The sequence below is a fragment of the Pistacia vera genome, unplaced genomic scaffold (assembly GCF_008641045.1).
Source record: "Pistacia vera cultivar Batoury unplaced genomic scaffold, PisVer_v2 Contig298, whole genome shotgun sequence".
Taxonomy (NCBI): domain Eukaryota; kingdom Viridiplantae; phylum Streptophyta; class Magnoliopsida; order Sapindales; family Anacardiaceae; genus Pistacia; species Pistacia vera.
In genome coordinates, this window is record NW_022196110.1 from 870,706 (window position 1) to 891,870 (window position 21,165).

The following is a 21,165-nucleotide window of genomic DNA, read 5'->3' on the forward strand; positions in this document are numbered from 1 at the left end:
AAATTTATGGTACACTGCCACAAAGCAGCCATACTCTTCAAGTGCATGAAAAACTTGATTGCATGCTGAAAGCCAAGAACCACTTCCAGGCTTCAAGTCTTCCTTTGACAAATCTACAACAGGAATTTTGGGAAGCATTTTGAAACTGGTAACTTTTTTCTTTTCTGTAAGTTCTAATATTTTTTCTCCAATACTAATCTTAATACTTTGCAAGCGGGATTGGAAATGCGGAGAAAAGCCAAATTTGTTGTCAATTTCACTCTACAACTTAAACAAGGTTGCTATGGAAAGAGCCGGGTGGCTGGCCAATGTACGTATATTCCAAGAAAAAAGTATAAATTCATATTGTCAACTCCGTCCGTAAAACTTTGATCTTCAAAACTTAACTTACTTTGTTAACTGTTAACCAAACGGAGGGGAATAAGATCTAGAAAAGGGTTATAATTATAAAGTTGCCTCAAATTTATGTTATATATTATCTCTGGCCCTCATTTAATTAGTTCATATCATTGACCTAATCACTACTTCATTTACATCTAAACTATATAAAAGATTATACATTACTTGGTATAGGAATTTCGGGATAACTTCTGGATTGTTTAGCATTATTGAAAAGGCTATATTATATCCTTTGCTACTTTGCTTAACAGTATGAAGAAACAAAGTAAAACTTGAGAGGCTTATTGTGAAAGAGATTAAAGTTTGTGTTCTTCAATATATCTATACGACTGAATTTGGGTTGGGATTCAGCAAACTTATAGTACTTGGCTACTGTAAGGAGTGTGAGAGTATATAGTAACACTTAATTTTCCTTATGTAGCGAAATCAACATCATCACTTATTCATGTAGGCGATTTGATTACATTGTGTTGTTTGTTTACTTATTGTGTTATTTAATTTTTTTATATTGTTGATTATTTTGGGTTTGTGGACATTATTGCTTAATGTTTGGGATTTTAGGTTAGCTTTCCAACACCAAGCATGTATTCCATAAATAGTGGCCATATCGGTTTTTTGCAACAATTTATGTATGAACAATATTCTCCAAACATATTAATCAAGGAATATTAGAATATAATGGTTACCTACCACATTTGTGACTTACCTAACTCATTAAGCTTATAAGATGTTCAACAGATCTCAAAGATTAGTTAAGGTACGCGCAAATTGATCAAAATATCTCAATTACCAGAAAAAATAATTTTAAAACAAGTGAGAAGCCTGTAAAATTTCTATATGTTCATGTGCATACAAATTACACAACACGACTTTTATTCTAGATAAGAAGCTTTTAATAATCAATTCACAAACTTTACAAACTTTGCACCAAATAATCTTGTGCTGAAATTTTTATCAGCCCTCATAAGCATAGCTTATTGGTTCTTTTAAATAAAAAAAGATCTGTCACATGCCACAATAGTCTTTGAGAGTAGAAGGCAATCCTTTAGGCTCTGCTTCAGAATTGAAACGAAGGTACTCAAAATGGTTAAACGGCTTATACCGCAAACGCCAAGTGTCATCTGCAAACTCTTCAGGTATATTTACTGTTCCACTGATGAAAGAAAATAATCCCATTGATATTCTCGTTTCTCTTGCAGTCATATTGACTTTATGCCAACAAGGTCGTATTCTGTCATTACTCCATGCCTAAGACAAAAAATAAATTTAATTAAAACTCATATGCTATTATATTTTGCATCTATATCATCTTTAATTAAGTATTGACACATTACAGTAAAACATTCATGCACCAAGGCCACTTTTGTATGCCGGACTCCGGCGTCAGAATAAACAATTTATACCGACACTAAGTTGTTGACGACAGTAAATATCCTGATGTTTGTTTAACTTTTCAAACTTTATTATATTTTACTATCCTATCTTAAACAACAAAAAATGTGTTTGTTTTAATATTGACTATTCAATTCAAAATCCAATCATATTTTAACTCAAAACATTTAACAATTATCTTTCACAATAAAAGTTTATAAATTAACAAAAATATCTCTACCCACCCAAGCCACAGTTGCCCGCAAGCAACCACTGTTGGCTGACACTGTCGGAACGATGCACGATCAGTCGGATCTGACCGATTTAGCCATTTCCGACCAGATCCACCATGGGTCTGGCCACCAGTTTATGGCTGTAGATTTAGCCGTTTTGGGCTAGATACACAGTTATTTAGCCGGAAAAGGCCAGATCGGCGACTATTGCTGGGCAATCGGTTGGATAAGTGGGGGTGTTTTTATTAATTTATAAACTTTTATTGTGGGGGGTGTTAGCTAAATTAACAAATATAGAGTGTTAAAAAATAATCTAAATGTGTTCAAAAAATGTACCCAACACATTCTCATAATCATATCCTATTAGAATAAATCTTATCATGTCCTATTCATAATATAATATTATTTTAAATAATTTATCAAACGGCCCTATACTTCTCACCCAGACTGTGCTGGGTATCCCATTTCTACCTTACGCTGATGCATTCTGGCGTGGGGTTTAGAAATGGGATATACGTTATGGCTAGAACACCCCAACGCCGTTTAACGATGCCGGCATATTTGCAAAATGTCGACGCAGTGTTGGTGTTGGGGTATAGTTTTATATATCAAATAGATTGTGAAGAAGAGAAGCTCATTACTATTCTTAATCCTGAAATAGGAGATCAATAGGCTGAGACTCACCGTGAGTACATCGCCTGCCATGACAAGAAAAGATGTGGACGAAGGCTCAATATCGATCCATTCATCATCCTTGGTTCTGATCAGCAAACCTTTAATATGACTTTGATGAATTGTGGATATCAAGGTTTTATCTGTGTGGGGGTTTAAGCCCACCGTTGTCTCGTTCGCCTTCGGAGTTCTATATTTGAAGTAACGAAGAAGATAATTAGCTGACTTAGTGTAAGATTCATAATGCTTATCATCAAGTCCATAGCTTTCGCACAGCATTCTCATCACCATTTTTTCTAACTCCGCCCCTAGTTCCGCGTAGGAATGAGCACTTTCACTAGTTCAAAACAAGAAAATATTTTATTAGAATTATATCTAGAAAATCAATTTGTAATCCTAATGAAAGAAGAATCAGACTTGGATAAAAGGAAAATTCTCAAAGAAATAAAAACAGAAAAAATAGCAAAAAAGAAGCTATCCGATGAGACTAGTGAAATTCTAAATTTCTGTATTCAATTATTATCAACCAAATTCTCTGGGAAATTTTTCCTACATTAGTACAAAGCTATCATGAATATGTGGATAAAATCTTACCAAAAGCCTTGATATCCGGCAGGCCACATGAAGGTGGTGAAACTTTGAGTTGATTCAAGACTTGTTGGATTATCAATGGCCAAGGATTCATAGAGTGGGAGGGAAGCATATTGTCCGAAGTAATCGAAGTATGTCTTGGTGCTTTTGTTCTTCATTTTTATCTCATTTGGGAGACCAAATAATTCTGCAGCTGTGGCAAAGACATTATTGTGAAGTTCCAAAGGAACTTCACGATAAATTGCTTCAAAACACCCGATCTCTTCAAATGCATGGCGTATTTCGTTGCATGTAGAGAGCCAGGTGCTTGTGCCTGGCTTCAAACTTTCGTTTGACATATCTATAACAGGGATCTTGGGCTGTGACTGCGATCCCATAATTTTGATTGTTATGAATTTTCTTGATTTATTTCAGCTGGCTTCGAGGGATATATGTTTACATTGTTGTATGAGATTTATACAACCACCGGTGCAAACTGCAGTCATATATAAAAACCCGAATTGAAAAATATATGCCGATTCCGTGATCTTATAATAAATGTTTTGTATGTTTCTGATGGCCTTTTTCTGATCCATATTCTGCCTAATAAGATTTAAGCATTAAATAATGAGATCATGAAAAGGAACTCAGTAGCCTGATTGAAATCCTTAGCTAGGACCACTATATGTTAAAAATCATTTAGTCACAATCGAAAATTTGAGAGAGCGAGCTATTTTGATTGAAACTTATTGAGACTTACCTAGTGAAGTAATTTGATTGGTATATGTACAATGTAATCTATTTCATTTTTTATGTATAAAAAAAGCATCTATTATCTTTTTTTTTTTAATATATATATTTAATAATTATCAATCACCAACTTGTTCATATGAAGGTAAGATCAGGATAGATGATCTCAATCAAATATTATTTTTGGTTCGATTAAGTAGAGAGTGGTACAAAGAGGTCTATAAATGCGGTCAACCTATCACAGGACAAACCCTTGCGTGAAATTGGTCTAATACCAGTGAGCTCACTTGCTGCGTCATGTTGTCATACACAAAAATTCAATTAGTTGGGAAGTCTCAAGTTATTTGTTTTACAAAATGCATACCAAACACGCTGAAATTGAATAATGGAATATCAATATCTCTAATGATAGGCTTATCTTATTGACCATGAGAGGTCACCTAATCAAAAAATGATGTAACAGTTTTTTGTTTCTCCTATATAATAGCTTCCATTTTTAATTGAAATGATGTAAACCCAAATTAATTTTGAGCATGGAACAACCAAAACGAGATTATGAATTGAAGCTTATATAACCTTTATTTATTTTTAATTTAAATTTCATAGAATTCCATTGCATGCTGAAAGCCAAGAACTTGTCCCACAATTTTATTTACCAGTAAATACGGATAAATTGTGAAACCCATTAGATTCCCATTCTTGTGTGTTGTGTATGATTTTTCCATTAAGCTTGGAGAACGTGAGGTTATAGTTTGATTCATAATCAACTCAGCTCAACACTTGTCCAACCTAGCATAAGCTCGTTGAGATATAGCTCAGCTTCGTATAAGCTACCAATCCTGACAGTTGTTCAATCAGATCCTAGATAAGCTCAAATCCTAGATATTTCGGAAGGGATCAAATCAACAGCAATAATGGCGCAATCTTAGCGCTCAATCGCTAGAATATCAGAGTTACAATTCAATCTTAATTGTAATCCCTTTAATTTTGCTATTTTCTTTGTAAGAAACTTATATATAAACCCTCTCCAACGATGGAGAAGGGGTTAGCAAATTATTCTAGGAACTATACTATTTTCTTCTAACAAATAAGAAAGACAGTGGACGTAGGCTCAAGATCCAAACTCGTCGAACCACTTTAAAAACCTCTTGTATTCTTTACATTACTGCATTCATATTCATTCAATTGCTGGTTATCTTTAATCACGCACACACTCATTTAGATTCCATCAAAGTCAATCGGATCACTCTAGTTAGTGTAAATTTTGCATCAACATTTTGACACTAGAATGAGGGCCTCTGCCTACTTTCAAAATTTCCAGCAAACAATCTGAGCGACCTGATCACTCAAGGCTTACAATGACTCATACTAGATCAAAAACCATCACCGGAAACCACGATAATATGGAAACCACCCACCAGGAGGTGCATTAAGATGCCGCCTGGCGTCGACCATCAATGCCGCCAATGCAGCAGGCTACGAATTAGCAAGGGATAGGGACGCCAAATCCTAAGAATGGTTAGCTGGTGGAAATGATAAGAACAATGGTTGTACAAGTGGTGCAACAGAACGTGGCTAAATTAAGAAATCAGCAACTAGTCCCCCAGGACCTCGACCAGCCATGCTTCATGGATGTTACCCCAATAGGTTGGAACTCATCTAATAACCAGTCTGGTTCGTTGGCACCAAGGAGCTACCGACACCCCTGATATCATAGGGTATATTTCACTCACGAACGTGAGTCTTGCATGCAAACTAACCTTAGGAGGCGGCTAGGCAAACAACCCATAGGGGAGAATGAAGGCGATGATCACCCAAGGGATACTCAACCTGCTCGATGATATCCCTAACACTAGCGTGCCAGTTTTAACCTATGCCAAATGCGACCTCAAACCTCGCGAGATAAGTCATGAGCACCAATCTGGCAATGACCAAAATTTTGGTTTTAACCAATGTCACATGCAGCACACTGATGAAAATGATGATACCTACCAACTCAGGCATCATGACTATACTTCGCGCATTAATGCGCATGATAGGGGAGGTTCACAAGCAACTAATCTTCATACTCACTTGCTTTAGGTAAGGTTGAAGAGAACCTGCAGCCATAGTACTCCTCTAGATGAGGACTTAGATCAGGTGCAAAAAATGTTCAACGATCTAAGAGCCTGCCAGAACAATGTGGCAGAAGAGATAGTGTGTAACGCCCCACTTGAGGTACGTAGTTGTTGTTTCCTCTTTCGCTCTTATATGAGTTGGTTTTTGGTAATATTGTTTGATTGGGGGTTGTGTTGAATACTTGCCCTGAAATTGGTGGAAAATAGAAGAAGTTTAGTGTTTCATTCTTCGCCGCGGCGAAGAGGTGTTGAAGCCACGGGGAAGCTGCTGGACAGTTTCGCCGCGGCGACAGAAGTTGTTTCGCCGCGGCGACAGGCCGATTAAATTGTTTGTTAAGTTTTAGATATTTTCTTCCCTAAGGGCAATTTGACCATTCTACCCCTAATTAGCAGGAAAAGTGGGGAGTTAATTGTAAGGATTTTTCATGGAGAATATGTTGATATGGGGGTGAGTTTGTAATGAATCAAAGGGTATAGATGGAATTCCCAAAGAAGAGTAAGGGCAAAATGGGAATGCTTTGGTATAAAGTTCATTAAAAGGAATTAAGAGTTAGCAAACCCCTCATTCTCCTTCTCAAAAACGCAACTCTCCATTCTTGTTCCTCTCAACTTCTCTTTCTTTTGATCAAGGAGTTCCAAGGGGTTTTTGAAGTGATTTGGGGTAGAAAATCAACCTAAGGCTTCCTAAGGTAAGGATTCCTACTTAAGTTGTGTGATTTGTGAGTTTTAGTTTATATTGAAGTTTGAGGGTTTTTGTTCTTTTGGTTAAGAGTAGAGAAAAAGTCAAGCAAAACAAGTGAAAGGAAGAGTTGGTGAAGTCTCTCCATAACAAGGTAAGTAAACCCCAACCCAAGTTGAGATTTAAGAATTTTCTTGATTAGGGTTTTGATAGAAATGATGTATGTATGTGATATACATGTGATATGCCATGTATGGAGGCTTAAATAGAGATTTCTATGCCTTGTGATTGTTTATACCTTGCAAATATAAGAAATGAGTTGTGGGTTGGAAAGGTAGTTTGAGATGGAATTGAAGGGGTATTGTGGATCCCTTTTTGGAAGTGTTTTTATTTGGCAGGTTTTGTGGTTATGTGAAGGGGTTTCTCCCCATTTTGGATGGTTAGAAAAAGTTTTAGAATCATTGCTATAGTAGAGTTTTATAATGCACTTGAGTTGTTTGATGAAATGCCTAATAGAGGTTTGAGTATGAGTAGTGAACCTTAATTCTTGCAACATTGCATGTTGGCATTTCATAAGTGCATTGGTGGAGATGAACCATCCATAGGCACTAATTGTGCATTGAAAAGTGACCTAAGAAAGTGTAGGAAACTTGTGTATGCAATTACCCTATGAGTAGAGAGCTTGGTGGATGCAACTACTCTAAGAGTAGAGAGAATGAAAAATGCTAGAATAGAGTGAATTAGAAGAGTAGAATAGATGGGTTGATGCTTTGTGATCATCACCCGACAGTTATGGGAATCGGGTTGATGCTTTGTGATCACCACCCGAATAGCCCTTAGAGATGGGTCGATGCTTTGTGATCGTCACCCGATAAGTATTAGACACGGATGGATGCTTTGTGACCACCACCCGGTTAGTTAATAGATAAGTAGGTTGATGCTTTGTGATCATCATCCGACATTTAGTAGAAGTGGGTTGATGCTTTGTGACCATCACCCGATAGTGACTAGAGACGGGTTAATGCTTGGTGATCGTTACCCAAAAGTCATGAGGAACGGGTAGGTGCTAGGTGATCTCCACCCGATAGTTAGGAAGAACCGAGTTGGTGCTTTGTGATCCCCACTCGGTAGTCACTAAGAATGGGATGGTACTGTGTGAATTCCACCCGATAGTCATAGAGAGTGAGATGGTGTTGTGTGAACGCCATCCGGCCGTACCTCCGGTAAGATGAGGCCATGATGTTATTAGAAACAGAAATAGAAACAGAAATAGTATAAAGAAAGAATTAAGAGTTATACATACGGGACAGACAGATAGAGGGTTTTACTTACTGAGCATTATTTTGTGCTCACCCCGTTATTTTCCTTTGTGGATGCAGGATCTAGGTGATGATGCAGTCGGAGGGGCGTCGGCAAGCGAAGAGAAATAGCTACACTGTTTCCCCTGTTTTGTCTTTAAAACGAATTTTTGTAAGCAATATTCCTTGTGTGTAAAAGACATAGGAATTATAATGAAAAGAAAATTTTGGGGCCCAATTTTCTATTGTTATTATGCATGCATTATACTAGTTTTCAAGCAGTTGTTACATAGTGAGTTCCCCGTTCACGAAGAAAGTTTTTCAGGCCCTACTCCCCTAGGGATTTAGGGCACCAAAGAGCAAGTTCGATAGGAAAGGAGATCCCAAAGACCACCTTGACTCTTTTAATGACCTGATGGAGTTGCATTAAATCTGTGACTCAGCAAAGTGTCACTGTTTCGCTGTCACTTTAGTAGGGGATGCCAAGAGGTGGTACAAGAGGCTCAAGGCAAGCCCTATAAAGTCTTGGAAACAAGTCTCCTCGCTACACCTACAACAATCACAAGTAAGGAGATAGCTCGCAATGCCGCTCAGCCATCTGAGCAATATTCATCAAGAGAGAGACAAAACTCTGACCTTGTATTTAACAAGGGTCTAGAATGAACAAGAAATGGTCGCGGATGCACCAGAAGATAGATCTGTGGAAAAAGCACCAAAGCGAAGACCATGTGAACCTAGCCAAGTTCTATCAAATGACTACCAAACATCAGAGAGTGAAAAGCTTGCTAGCAGCCTTAGCCAGAAGATCACCTAGAAGAGCCACTGACAAGTGACAAGATCACCTAACAAATAAATGAAAGGGCCAAAACCATAATGATAAGGATTGAAATAGGTTCCAAAAAAGGTAAAAAACAGAATACCGTAGGGAAAGACAACCTTTTCTGCGGTATGCAAATTACACCCCCCTGACCAAGATGTAGCTCACATCCATGAGGTCTCCCGCAAGGCTAAGAAATTGCCCATGCCAAAAAGGATGAGGGGGACCCCTGGTAGAAGAGATCGTCAAAAATACTGCTAGTACCACTAAGATATTAGGCATAACACTAATGAGTGTCAGGCTCTAAAGGACACTATTGAAGATCTGATTAGAAGATGCAACTTTAAAGAATTTGTCAAGAAGGCATTAGCTTGCGAAAATCAAGGGAGTAGAAAAATCAAGTCCAACAAACTCCGACAAATAATGAGGTATTGGTAGGCATGATCTATGGGGGACCCAATATTGCATGGAGCTCTAGGCATTCTCACGAGTAATATGCGTGAGAAGCCAGGACAAACTCGGTCCCCTAAGTAATGAGCTGTGAGCAAAAGCTGCCAAAGTGGCCCAAGCAAGAAAACAAGATGATAGGATTCACTAAGGAAGAGTGTGAAGAATCTCATCACCACAACTAAAATACGATTGTAATCGCAACAAGGATAGACAATTGTAGTGGTTGATTGCCCAACCACCTATAATGTCATTGTCGGGAGGCTTATCTTGGACGACCTAAGCACAATCACCTCGATGCGTTTTCCAAGCAATGAGATTTCCAACTCCAAGCGGGGTCGCAACAATCAGGAGTTGCAGGAAATATTCTCGGGAATGTTACAATTGGGTCATTCATGCTGCATAAAAATGGCCACTCCCAAGAACCATGGTCATAACTGAGTCCGAGCCAAAGCCTGAACCTTTGGAAGATACCATAGATCATCACATCCATAAAGAAGAGCTAGTTGTATGGCCAATCGAAGAGCTACGAGAAGTACCGGTTAGCAAGAAAGACCCAACTCGCGTGTTGAAGATTGGTAGCTTTCTGAGCAACGAGCTGGCAAATAGTCTTGTGGGGATCCTATAGAAAAACCTTAATGTACTCGCTTGGGTACATGCGGACATGGTGGGATCAGTCCCGAGGTAATGTTCCACAAATTGAACCTCGAATCAAGGGCTTGACCAATAAGATAGAAGAGGAGATCTATGGATGCTGAGTGGTCTAGAGCGCTCAAGGATGAAGTTGATAAGGAAATAGGGGCCAAGTCAATCAAGATCTATAGTGACTCTTAGCTTGTTGTCCATCAGATTTTTGGAGAATATCAGGCAAAAGAGGACAAAATAGCATTTTATCTCTGGCAGGTAAAATTTGAGCTCAAGCAATTCAAAACCTTTACCGTTTTGCAAATTCCAAGAGAAAAGAACTCAATGGCTGACGATCTAGCTCACCCAGCTTTAACTTTGAGCAAAGAAGCAACTGAGTCTATTCCTATCAAATTTCTTTCTAGTCCTAGCATCCTCACATCACAAGAACTAGTATTGGTAATGGGATAGTGATATAGTTGGATGGATTCAATAACTGCATACCTAAAAGATTGGACAATGCCCGAAGGAAGAAATAAGGCCAAGATCCTTCGAGCAAAATAAACTTGATATACGCTTATCAACGACAAGTTGTATAAGCGAAGATATAACTCTCCGCTCTTGTGATGTATTGACCATGAAGATGCATAATACATCTTAAAGGAAATCCACAAAGGCATTTGTGGGAATCATGCAAGGAGTAGATCTTCGGCATATAAAGTACTCTGCCAGGGCTATTATTAGCCATCAATCTTTGATGAAGTGGCAAACTTTGTATGCAAGTGCAACAAATGTCAGAGGTTTGTAGATATTTTGCGAGGTCTGCCCCAAGAATTTAAAACTTTGACAAGTCCATGGCCATTTATGATATGGGGGATCAATCTGATAGGCCTTTTGCCTCAAGGAAAATGGGCTGTCAAGTTCCCAATAGTCATGGTTGATTACTTCACCAAGTGGGCTGAAGCCGAGCCTTTAGCCACCATCATGTCATATAAGCTGAAGGATTTCGTCTACAAGAACATCATTTGTAGATTTGAAATCCCCCATACCATCATAACAGACAATGGAAAACAGTTCGATTGCAAAGACTTCCAATCGTTTTGTGAAAGACTTGGGATCAAGAAAAGATGCTCCGCTACCTACCGACCCTAAGCCAATGGTTAAGTAGAAGCTGTAAATAAAGTAATCAAACACACAATAAAAAAGAAACTCAACTCCCTCAAAGGAAGATAGGCTGACAAATTGCCTGAGCTTCGATCGTCTTACAAAACAATTGTTAGAAGCTCGATTTTTGAAACCCCATTCTCACTTTCATATGGATGCAAAGCAATGGCCCCAATGAAATTGGGGATTAGTTCATTTCAGAGAGAAGTCTTCAACGAAGAAACAAACAAAGATCTTCTCTACCTAAGGCTAGATCTAATTGAAGAACACCAGGCTAAATCACAGCTAAGGATTGCTTCTTATCAATAGCGAGTCAAAACATACTTTAACTCCAGGGTCAAAAGCAAAGATTTCTGAGTAGGCAACCTAGTTCTTAGAAAATTTGTCCTGGGTACACAGAACTCAACTTGGAAGCACTTGGGCCCAAATGGAAAAGTCCTTTTAGGATCTCAGAAAAGCTCGCACAAGGAAATTTCCACTTGAAACACCTCAACAGTGAAGTTGTACTGCAAGCATGGAATGCCGAGCATTTGCGAAGGTACTACCAATAAGCAACTCGGATTTCAATTATGTTTTATCATCTTTTTCATATTCAATGTAAAGTCTCTTATAGCCAAATCCCATTCATCAATAAAGAGGTATTGTTCATAACTTTTGTCTCTGTTTATTATTATTTATTTTTTTATTCAAAACCACGACCTAAACAATTGAATCCAAAAACTTAGAGTCAAGAGTTCGAAGAAAGGCTACTTAGTTTTTAAGCCACGCCAAAATTCAACTCATCAAGGAAGAAACTCCTTAAATCGATGAAGTTAAAACTTGGGAAACACTCGAGTAAAACATGTCGAAAGAAAATCAATTATAAATCTGCAACCCAAAACTCGAGCAGACAACTGGTCTAAACTTGATGTCGATGCACGAAAGATTTTCTTTTTTGTTTGAAAAGTTCTTAAAGAAGCAAGCTATGCTCAACTTGGAGCAAATTGATAATCCGTGGATTATACTATTTTTATTAGACTTTTTAGTCGGATTTTAGATACTTTGTAGTTCATTTATGCTTGAATTGCTACTTAATTCCTTATATTTCATGTTTAAGGTTAAAATGGACATTTTGAGCGAATAAAGACAGAATTGGAAATTTTGGACTCAGAAGGAAGCAGATCTCAGAAATTGGGAGAGTTCTGAAGTAGAGTAAAGCACTATGAAGCTTGTTCCCAAGGGAGAGCACCGAAGATTGAAGATTCAAGCAAAGAAGTAAGCAAAGGGCAATTCTGTAATTTCAGAATTCTTCAGGAAGCTTCGCCGCGGCGAAGGTTATTCTTCGCCGCAATGAAATGAGCCAGTCACGCATCAGATTTAGCTTCTTTTGTCGCCACGGCGAGATTCCTTCTTTGCCGCGATGAAGTCTGAATTTTCCAGTTTTTGTAAAACGCACAATTTTGTTTTTAGGTTAAGTTTTAGGTTTTGGGGCAAGGTATATAGGAGAAACTTTACCATTTTGAGAGGGAGTTCGTCTTTGAGTAGAGAGTGGCTATTTACATTTTCTTCGATTCATTTTGGGCGAACTTAGATTTAAAAAGGGTGAAGATTCGAGATTAAACCAGTGGATTCGTCATTTGGGGGGGATTTCTTTTCTTTTCTCGTGTTTACATTATGTTAAACTTTGGTATTTTCGTTTCTTTTGTTTGTATTGTTGATTTAGTCATGAACTAACCTATTTTGGGTTAGGGTTTTGATTCTAATTCGGAAATTTATGGGTTAAGTAATAGATCGTTTTTCTTTTCATATGATTTTGCTTTGATTGTGTGATTACTCTGAATTTAGTTTTTTTTTTTATGTGATGAACATGATGAGATTGAGAAATGAATCATGTTAGGCTTCTTGGGCAATCACCATTGTAGTATTGGATGCTAGAGATAGATTCAAGAACCAATGAAATCAATCTAGGATTCTTGTGTTTAATGAGCTTAGATTTATTAACCTTCAATTTGTTGGGTGTGGAAGGTTAATAGGGAAGAGTAGAAAAACATAGCCTGAGAAGGTGTGTTTGACACTTTAGAGAGTTTGATTTACAATCAATGCATGTGAATATGAATTTAGTTTAATTCTTTAGGTTTAACCCATAGAGTCTGAATGCTCGTTTGTTTGAATTGATTTTATCCGTGTTTTACATCTTGCGTTCATAGTTAAATTTTAGTTTAGAAATTATTGTTTCAGTCTTAGTTTAAATTGCTCCCATTAATCCAAAAGAATTCGATTGCTCCAACTTGAGAACAGTAGGAAACTTAGTGCTTAGTGAACAATCCTCGTAGGAACGATACTCACTCATCACTCTATTACTTGAGCGACTAGTATACTTGCTATATATTGCATGTTGTAGTAACGACGCATCACAAATTAGTTCCTAAAAAAGCGGGCTACACATAAATTAAAGCAAATTCTAATTTTTTATATTAAGTTCGATTAGAACAATTAAAATGACTCTGTAGAAATAAAATATTACTCAACAAAAATGGGAAAACCAAACTTCTATTAATTCAAATAGTTTAGTTACAAACTAAACTAACTAACCAAAAAAAAAAAAAAAAAAAAAAAAAAAAAAAAAAAAAAAAAAAAGAGATAGGAAAAAATCTAAACAGCAACAGCGGAGGCATCATCGCCAGCAGGAGTCGGTAGCGGGAGTCTGAGTAGTATCTTTGGGAGTAGGAGTCAGGATATCTTTCGGAGGCTCGGCCAAGGGACGGTTGACAACAATAACTAGAAGCAAGGCCAGAGGAATCGGGTCCCCAACTTCTTGTTTAACCTCTATTTCCTCCTCCTACTCCGCATCCTCATTGTCGGACTCAGAGATGTCTAAATAAACATACTCCATGCCTTGTGCCTCAATTTTCATCCTATCGATCTCCTTCAGATAGGCCGCATGAAGGAAGGAGAAGTTGAGCGAGGGATGGGCTTCCACAGCTTTTGAACAAAGAAGACCGAAGTGTCCCAAGCATGGCTCTTGATTGTCGATCTCAACTCTTTAGCATCGACCTTAAGCCATTTAGCCACTAATTCCTCTTCCTTACGATCTTCCCTCTCTTGAAAGATTTCATGTGAAACCTTCTCATTAAGCCAAGGTAAGCTCAGAATTCAACTTGTTGTTGACACCTCGCTAATGTGTCAAACTCTTTCAGTGTCGGCCAAGTCTGCCTCATCCTTCACTTGAGTGGCCTCGCTCACCTTGAGTTTATCAAAGAACTCTCTTTCCTTGACCTTAAAGGTTTCAGCCTCATTCTTCAGCCGCTCAAGCTCAGCCTGCAATGAGTATCTTTATTTCTTTGCCACCTCGGTCCTAACCAAGGCATCCTCTTTAAGCTTCTCTAGTTCTTGCCGCCCCAAGTGGTTAGGAAGAAGCAATTAGAAAAAAATAAAAGGAAAAAGCCTCTGAGTAAAGAAAGAAAAGCGAATTATCAATACCTTGGTGACGTAACTGCAAGTGAGAGCAAGCTACTCATGAGGAGGGATGTCTTTAAGCGTCACATAGGTCCGTGGCAAAATGGCCTCCCTAGCCGTTGCAGCTCCAACACCTATGTGCTCTAGAAGCCCATTGATTAATGCATCGAGCATGGCTCGAGCTGCCTCATCCACCTTGCCTCTGCTTCTTTGCAGAGGCAAGCTTGATCTGCTTCCCATGGGGATGACGGTTTTGCCCGTGGGAATGGACTTCTTTTTTGCCAAGCCTTTAGCCATAGCGCCCTTCGGGCCACCAGCTTGCCTGAGCCGTCCTGTTGCTTGATAACTTTCTGCTTTCTCGACATTCCCTTTTGCTTGGTTGAATTTTTCTTGCCTAAGCCTTCCTACTACTCAGGAATCTTCTTCTTGTTAGAGCCATATTGTTGCTTGGAAATTTTCTTCTTTCCTAAACCTCCAGCTGGCTCAGGAGTTTTCTTTGCCAAACCCTTTGGGGGCACCCTTCTCCCAAACTGCCTTGGAAGCAGTTTCAGGCTTCTTGGCACATGGGCAAGTTCACCGTTGCTATGCTAAAGGACCAGGCGTGAGGAACCTTGCCCGACCACCTCGGTAATGTCCGTGGGTTGCTTCTTTGCTGGAATAATTGATAGCTTCTTGGCGACCCATAATTGCATGGGCTAATGCTTTCTTCTTCTTCAGGCCCTTGGGTTTTTTGGTTCACATATCTGCAAAGGAAAAGCAAGTGATTAGCTACCTAACAAAGTGAGATCATAAAAAACGAGCTCTCAAGCATTTACCTTTTTCAAAAATGGTGTAAAATTTAGCTCCATCAACGCAAAAGCTATATGCTGTCAATCAAAAAAACGTGATGAGCTAGGTAACTTCGCAGTCACTGTCGACGAGATTTCTGAAATGCTAAAGCCATCTAAGCTCGCTTTAGGGAGGAAGTTCTGCTCGACGTTAATTTACTGCAAAAAAGAATGTAAAGTTAGTTTGCTTGCCAGACTAGGAAATATTCTTTAGGTCGCACGAAGATTGGAGTCTTACTAGCTTCTGAGGCAAAAGTACTAGTCACCCCAAACTTGTAGAAAAAATATTATGAGTCCCAGTGCGTAATCTTCTTGGGGACTTCAACCAGACTGTTGGAATGTATTTTCCTTACCTTTGAGAGGTATACATTTGGTCATGATTTTTCTTCAGTTTATACAATGGACGAGCTCCTATACAAACAATTCGCCCAGATCAACTATGAAGTATGCTATGTACATGTATACTATTATTATATACGAGTTCCCCATCAATTGAAAGGGAGCAATGCCAAACCTATTCAAGACATTTGTAATAAAAAAATGAGGGGGAACAGACATCCCACACCTCGAGAGGGTGTCAGAAATAGCTAGCCAACCTACGAGGGGATTCTTCCATGAAAAGTCTCTCGGAGCCCTCAAGGGAAGTTAAGTCACATAAACATCCTTTATGTGCTCAATATCCTTGGCCCCAATCGACAAACTTGGTTCCTTCTACAGCCTATGAATCAGAAACTTCCTCAGTGGAAGAGTCTCTGCAGAAGCATGGTCAGAAGAGCCTATAGCGTCAGGGTCTGAACTCCTCACGACAAAGTCCTCAGAAACCTCATAGACTACTTCCCCGTGAACGGCCAAGGTCATTTGGGAATTGAAGAGTCAATCTATCTTGTGGGTGTTAGAGGAGGACATGATGGAAGCTCGCCTCTGGGTACTTGAAACAAAAGTGATCAAGTGTTAGAGCTCAAAAATTCAGCAACCTATTTACACCTTACTTTTAGTTCAGGCACCCAAGGTAGCTCACATCGATCAACATACACAAGTGAGCTACCAGGATTCCAGTGGCCGCCTTCCTATACCTTTCTCAAACCCAAAATCGACGAGAAGACTAAAAAAAACCCAAAAAAAAGCCTATTGTGGCCACGACAATGGGCACTCTCAACAGCAAAAGACATTAAAACAAGTAAAAGAGGAGAAATGAGCTTTACCGAAGAGTAAAAGTGGTGAGAACTAGTCGGAAAAACGCTGTGAAATCGAGAGAGCAACAACGGAGTAAAAACAGTAAAACAAGGCTTCAAATATATTGCAAGTGAGTGTTCTGACAAAGAATGCTCACTTTTATAGTGGTGCGCATGGGAGACAAAGAGGCAAGATTCGACCATAACTGTCAATCTACAACAAATCTCTGCCTTCCATTTGTCGAGCAATCTTAATTGTTTGATGTGGCCACGTGTCGATCATCTGCAAGGGGCGATCAACCATCAAACTGCTGCAATCATAGCCATCGACGCATGTCGCCTCCACTTCACAAGTGGACAACTATAGTGGCCCACGTGTGACAAAAAGTAACTGCAAAAGCTGGCTGCATTTAATACGACATGACCGTATGAAAATTACTCGCATGCCCCTTGATTCAAATTCCAAGTTTATCGAGAATAACACAGCAGAAAAATTGCTAAGTCTTGATCACGTCAATTGAAATTAAGACCGACTCATTAAGCTCGATCAAATATGCATTTAGCGCGCAACTTGTGAAGATCGAGCTTAATATCAAATCGAGCAATTAGCCTTTGAAGCTTGATATGAGCATCGAACACTAGAGGGCAAATGTTGTGTGTGATTTTTCCATTAAGCTCAGAGAAGACGAGGTTATAGTCCGATTCATAACCAATTCGGCTTAACACTTGTCCAACCCAGCATAAACTTGTCAAGATATAGCTCGACCCAGCATAAGCTAGTCACAACCAATCTTAACAGTTGTTCAATCAGATCACAGATAAGTGCAAATCTCAGATATTTCGGAAGGGATCAGATCAACAACAATAATGACGCGATCTTAGTTTTATTGTGATGAAGTGGTGAAGTAGAAAATTGTTATTACAGCAGTGGTTACGTTTGAAGGTGAATATTGTGATATAAAAGAGTCTCTGTTTTGCAGTTTAGGCTATGCTCTGCAGTTTCTGTTTTGGTAGTTCTATAGAACCTGGGGTGTATCTATTTTGCAGTTTAGGCTATGCTCTGCAGTTTCTATTTTGGTAGTTCTGTGGAACCTGGGGTGTAGTTGTAAGATTGTAAAAGATGTCTTAGGTTATTTGGTAAATTCTAAAGAGTTCAAAATTTTGTTGGACCGGTCGTCACGGTCACAAAATTAAACCTAAATACCGTAGTTAGCGGTAAGCAGGGTCGAATCCACAGAGAGCAAGACTAAAGACCTAATGTATATTTGAGTTAACGAAAGAGAAATTGGCAGAATGATTGATTAAAATTAAGGAAACTAATTACTTGCAGGAAATTAAAAAGCATTAAATAAATTGCTAACTAAAACACAATATTAAAAGCGTTGCCGCTACGGGTTCGGTTTGACTCAAGACCAACTCTCACAATTCCTCTCCTCACTATTTAATTTCCTAAACCTACAAGGCTAGGCAAATCAATAAAAATATCTCTCGGCACTCTAGGTATAATCTATCCTGTCTCCCTGTCGTCTTAGTTACAGATCGATTGGTTAAAGACTATCATCGACTAACCAAAAAACGCTAAACCCTTAAACACCACTAGTTGGTACAACGTTAACAAGTACAACCTATCAACCTGTATCATCCAATCAACTAATTACACAATAAATGCATTTCTAGTAGAAATGATATTAAACGCTACTACAACTTGATTGCAATCAGTACCGAAGCAATTTAAAGTCATAATCAACATTCAATAATCTCAAACCGACATTCAATTATGCGAAAAGTTATATATCAATAAACGTTCACAATGGACATTATCAATTCAACACGTCGAGCATCAGAATAATATTAAAGCATCGCAAACAAACTGAAACGAAAACAAATATAATCTGAATACAAGAAACTTAACCAAATATCCAACATTCGGGCTCATCCAACTAGTCGAGAGCTGATGAGGAGATCAATGGAGTCAATCTCGATCTCGCCTACACCGTAACAAACAACCGGGAACTCAGCCGCTCATGGTGGTGATGACGGAGGATGAAACAGTGGAAACGAAGCTGATCATGGCGAAGAGGAGGTAACCGACAGCGATATGATGCGAAGAAGGGGCGAAAACAACCAACGGACAGCCCGGAATACGAACAACCGCACTTCGTCGGAAAACGTTAATTTTCCGGTGGGTCTTCCGAAAAACGGTGGCGGAAATGGGATCCGAAGGTACCGATGGAAAGCTCTGGTGATGGGCAGTTCAGATCAGGTCTTGGGGAGGTGAGAAGTCACCGAAAATGAGCAGGATCTGGGTTGGAAGATGAAGAGGCGCGGAGGCAAAATCACGGATTCCGGCGGTTTTCGCGGCGGCTAAAGCTTGGAATGGGTAGATCCGGTCGTGGGGAAGGGAGATCGACTCTTGGGGAGCTGAAACATCAACGGAAAACGACGAAATCTCGCCTGGAAGATGAAAAGTCGCGGTGGTGGAAGGCGAAGCGTCGCGGTGTTGTGATGGTTTCCACGATGGTTTGCGGTGGCTGATGGCGGATCGGTGCATGGGGAGATGGATCATCGCCAGAGGGAGACGAAGGGTCACTGGAACTCGTCGAAAAACTGGGTGAATAGCCACCTTTGTACGCGACTTTTCATCTTCTTTTTATAGAACAAAATGTAAAATATCACTTTGGTCCCTGCATGTTTGAAAGTGACAAAATCAACCCCAAGATTATGACAATTTGACCCCTAAATGGTAGACCTGGCAAAATGGGTGGGTGGGCTGGGTACGGGCCGGGTCAAACGGGTACGGGTCAAACGGGTACGGGTCCTTATACGGGTCGATATATACGGGTCCAATATTTTGGACCCATGCCCTACCCTATACGGGTACGGGTGGACCCGCGGGTGGACCCATTTTTTCTCTCTCCAGATTTGAGATTTTCTTTCACCCTTAACAGTTTTCAATTATGACAATTACACCCCCAAAATTCCTGCAGTTTTAAATTTTTACATTTACACACCCCAAATCAACTACTCTAAATTCAATTCAATTAAGAATATAAACAAATATGAACCAAAATAAACAAATAACACATAAACAAACAATAACATATAATACAAAACTACAAATACCAACGTGTGTAACCGCCCCACTTGAGGTACGTAGTTTTGTTGTTTCCTCTTTCGCTCTTATATGAGTTGGTTTTTGGTAATATTGTTTGATTGGGGGTTGTGTTGAATACTTGCCCTGAAATTGGTGGAAAATAAGAAGTTTAGTGTTTCATTCTTCGCCGCGGCAAGAGGTGTGAAGCCACGGGAAGCTGCTGGACAGTTTCGCCGCGGCGACAGAAGTTGTTTCGCCGCGGCGACAGGCCGATTAAATTGTTTTTAAGTTTTAGATATTTTCTTCCCTAAGGGCAATTTGACCATTCTACCCCTAATTAGCAGAAAGTGGGGAGTTAATTGTAAGGATTTTTCATGGAGAATATGTTGATATGGGGGTGGTTTGTAATGAATCAAAGGGTATAGATGGAATTCCCAAAGAAGAGTAAGGGCAAATGGGAATGCTTTGGTATAAAGTTCATTAAAGGAATTAAGATGTTAGCAAACCCCATTCTTCCTTCTCAAAAACGCAACTCTCCATTCTTGTTCTCTCAACTTCTCTTTCTTTTGATCAAGGAGTTCCAAGGGTTTTTGAAGTGATTTGGGGTAGAAAATCAACCTAAGGCTTCCTAAGGTAAGGATTCCTACTTAAGTTGTGTGATTTGTGAGTTTTAGTTTATATTGAAGTTTGGGTTTTTGTTCTTTTGGTTGAGTAGAGGAAGAGTCAGCAAACCAAGTGAAAGGAAGAGTTGGTGAAGTCTCTCCATAACAAGGTAAGTGAATCCCAACCCAAGTTGAGATTTAAGATTTTCTTGATTAGGTTTTTATAGAAATGATGTATGTATATAATATCCATGTGATATGCCATGTATGGAGGTTTAAATAGAGATTTCTATGCTTTGTGAATGTTTAGACCTTGCAAATATGAAATGAGTTGGCTGTTGGAAAGGTAGTTTGAGATGAAATTGAAGGGGTATTGTGGATCCCTTTTTAGAAGTGCTTTCTTTGACAGGTTTTATATTTATGTGAAGGGTTTCTCCCCATTTTGGATGGTTAGAGAAAGATTTAGAATCATTGCTATAGTAGAGTTTTATGATGCACTTGAGTTGTTTGATAAATGCCTAGTAGAGGTTTGAGTATGGTAATGAACCTTAATTCTTGCAACATTGCATGTTGGCTTTTCATAAGTGCATTAGTGAGATGAACCATCCATATGCATCATTTATGCATTAAAAAATGACCTAAGAAAGAGTAGGAAACTTTGTGTATGGAATCACTCTATGAGTAGAGAGCTTGGTGGATGCAACTACTCTAGGGAGAGAGAATAGAAATCTAGAATAGAGTGAATTGAAGAGTAGTAGAGATGGGTTGATGCTTTGTGATCATCACCCGATATTTATGAGAATCGGGTTGGTGCTTGTGATCACTACCCGGATGCCCTTAGAGATGGGTCGATGCTTTGTGATCGTCATCCGATAGTATATACACGGATGGATG

At 39.1% G+C, this 21,165-nt stretch overlaps 1 protein-coding gene across 1 annotated transcript; it reads right to left on the minus strand.

Annotated features, from left to right (window-relative positions):
• Window positions 1-1,258: 1,258 nt before the first annotated feature.
• On the minus strand, window positions 1,259-3,746 carry LOC116135351 (probable 2-oxoglutarate-dependent dioxygenase AOP1). Its single transcript, XM_031421050.1, has 3 exons — window positions 3,270-3,746; window positions 2,688-3,012; window positions 1,259-1,647 (listed from the first exon to the last, which is right to left on the minus strand). Exons 1-3 carry the CDS (start codon window positions 3,641-3,643, stop codon window positions 1,405-1,407), a joined length of 942 nt encoding a protein of 313 aa, XP_031276910.1. The 5' UTR covers window positions 3,644-3,746; the 3' UTR covers window positions 1,259-1,404.
• Window positions 3,747-21,165: the final 17,419 nt, after the last annotated feature.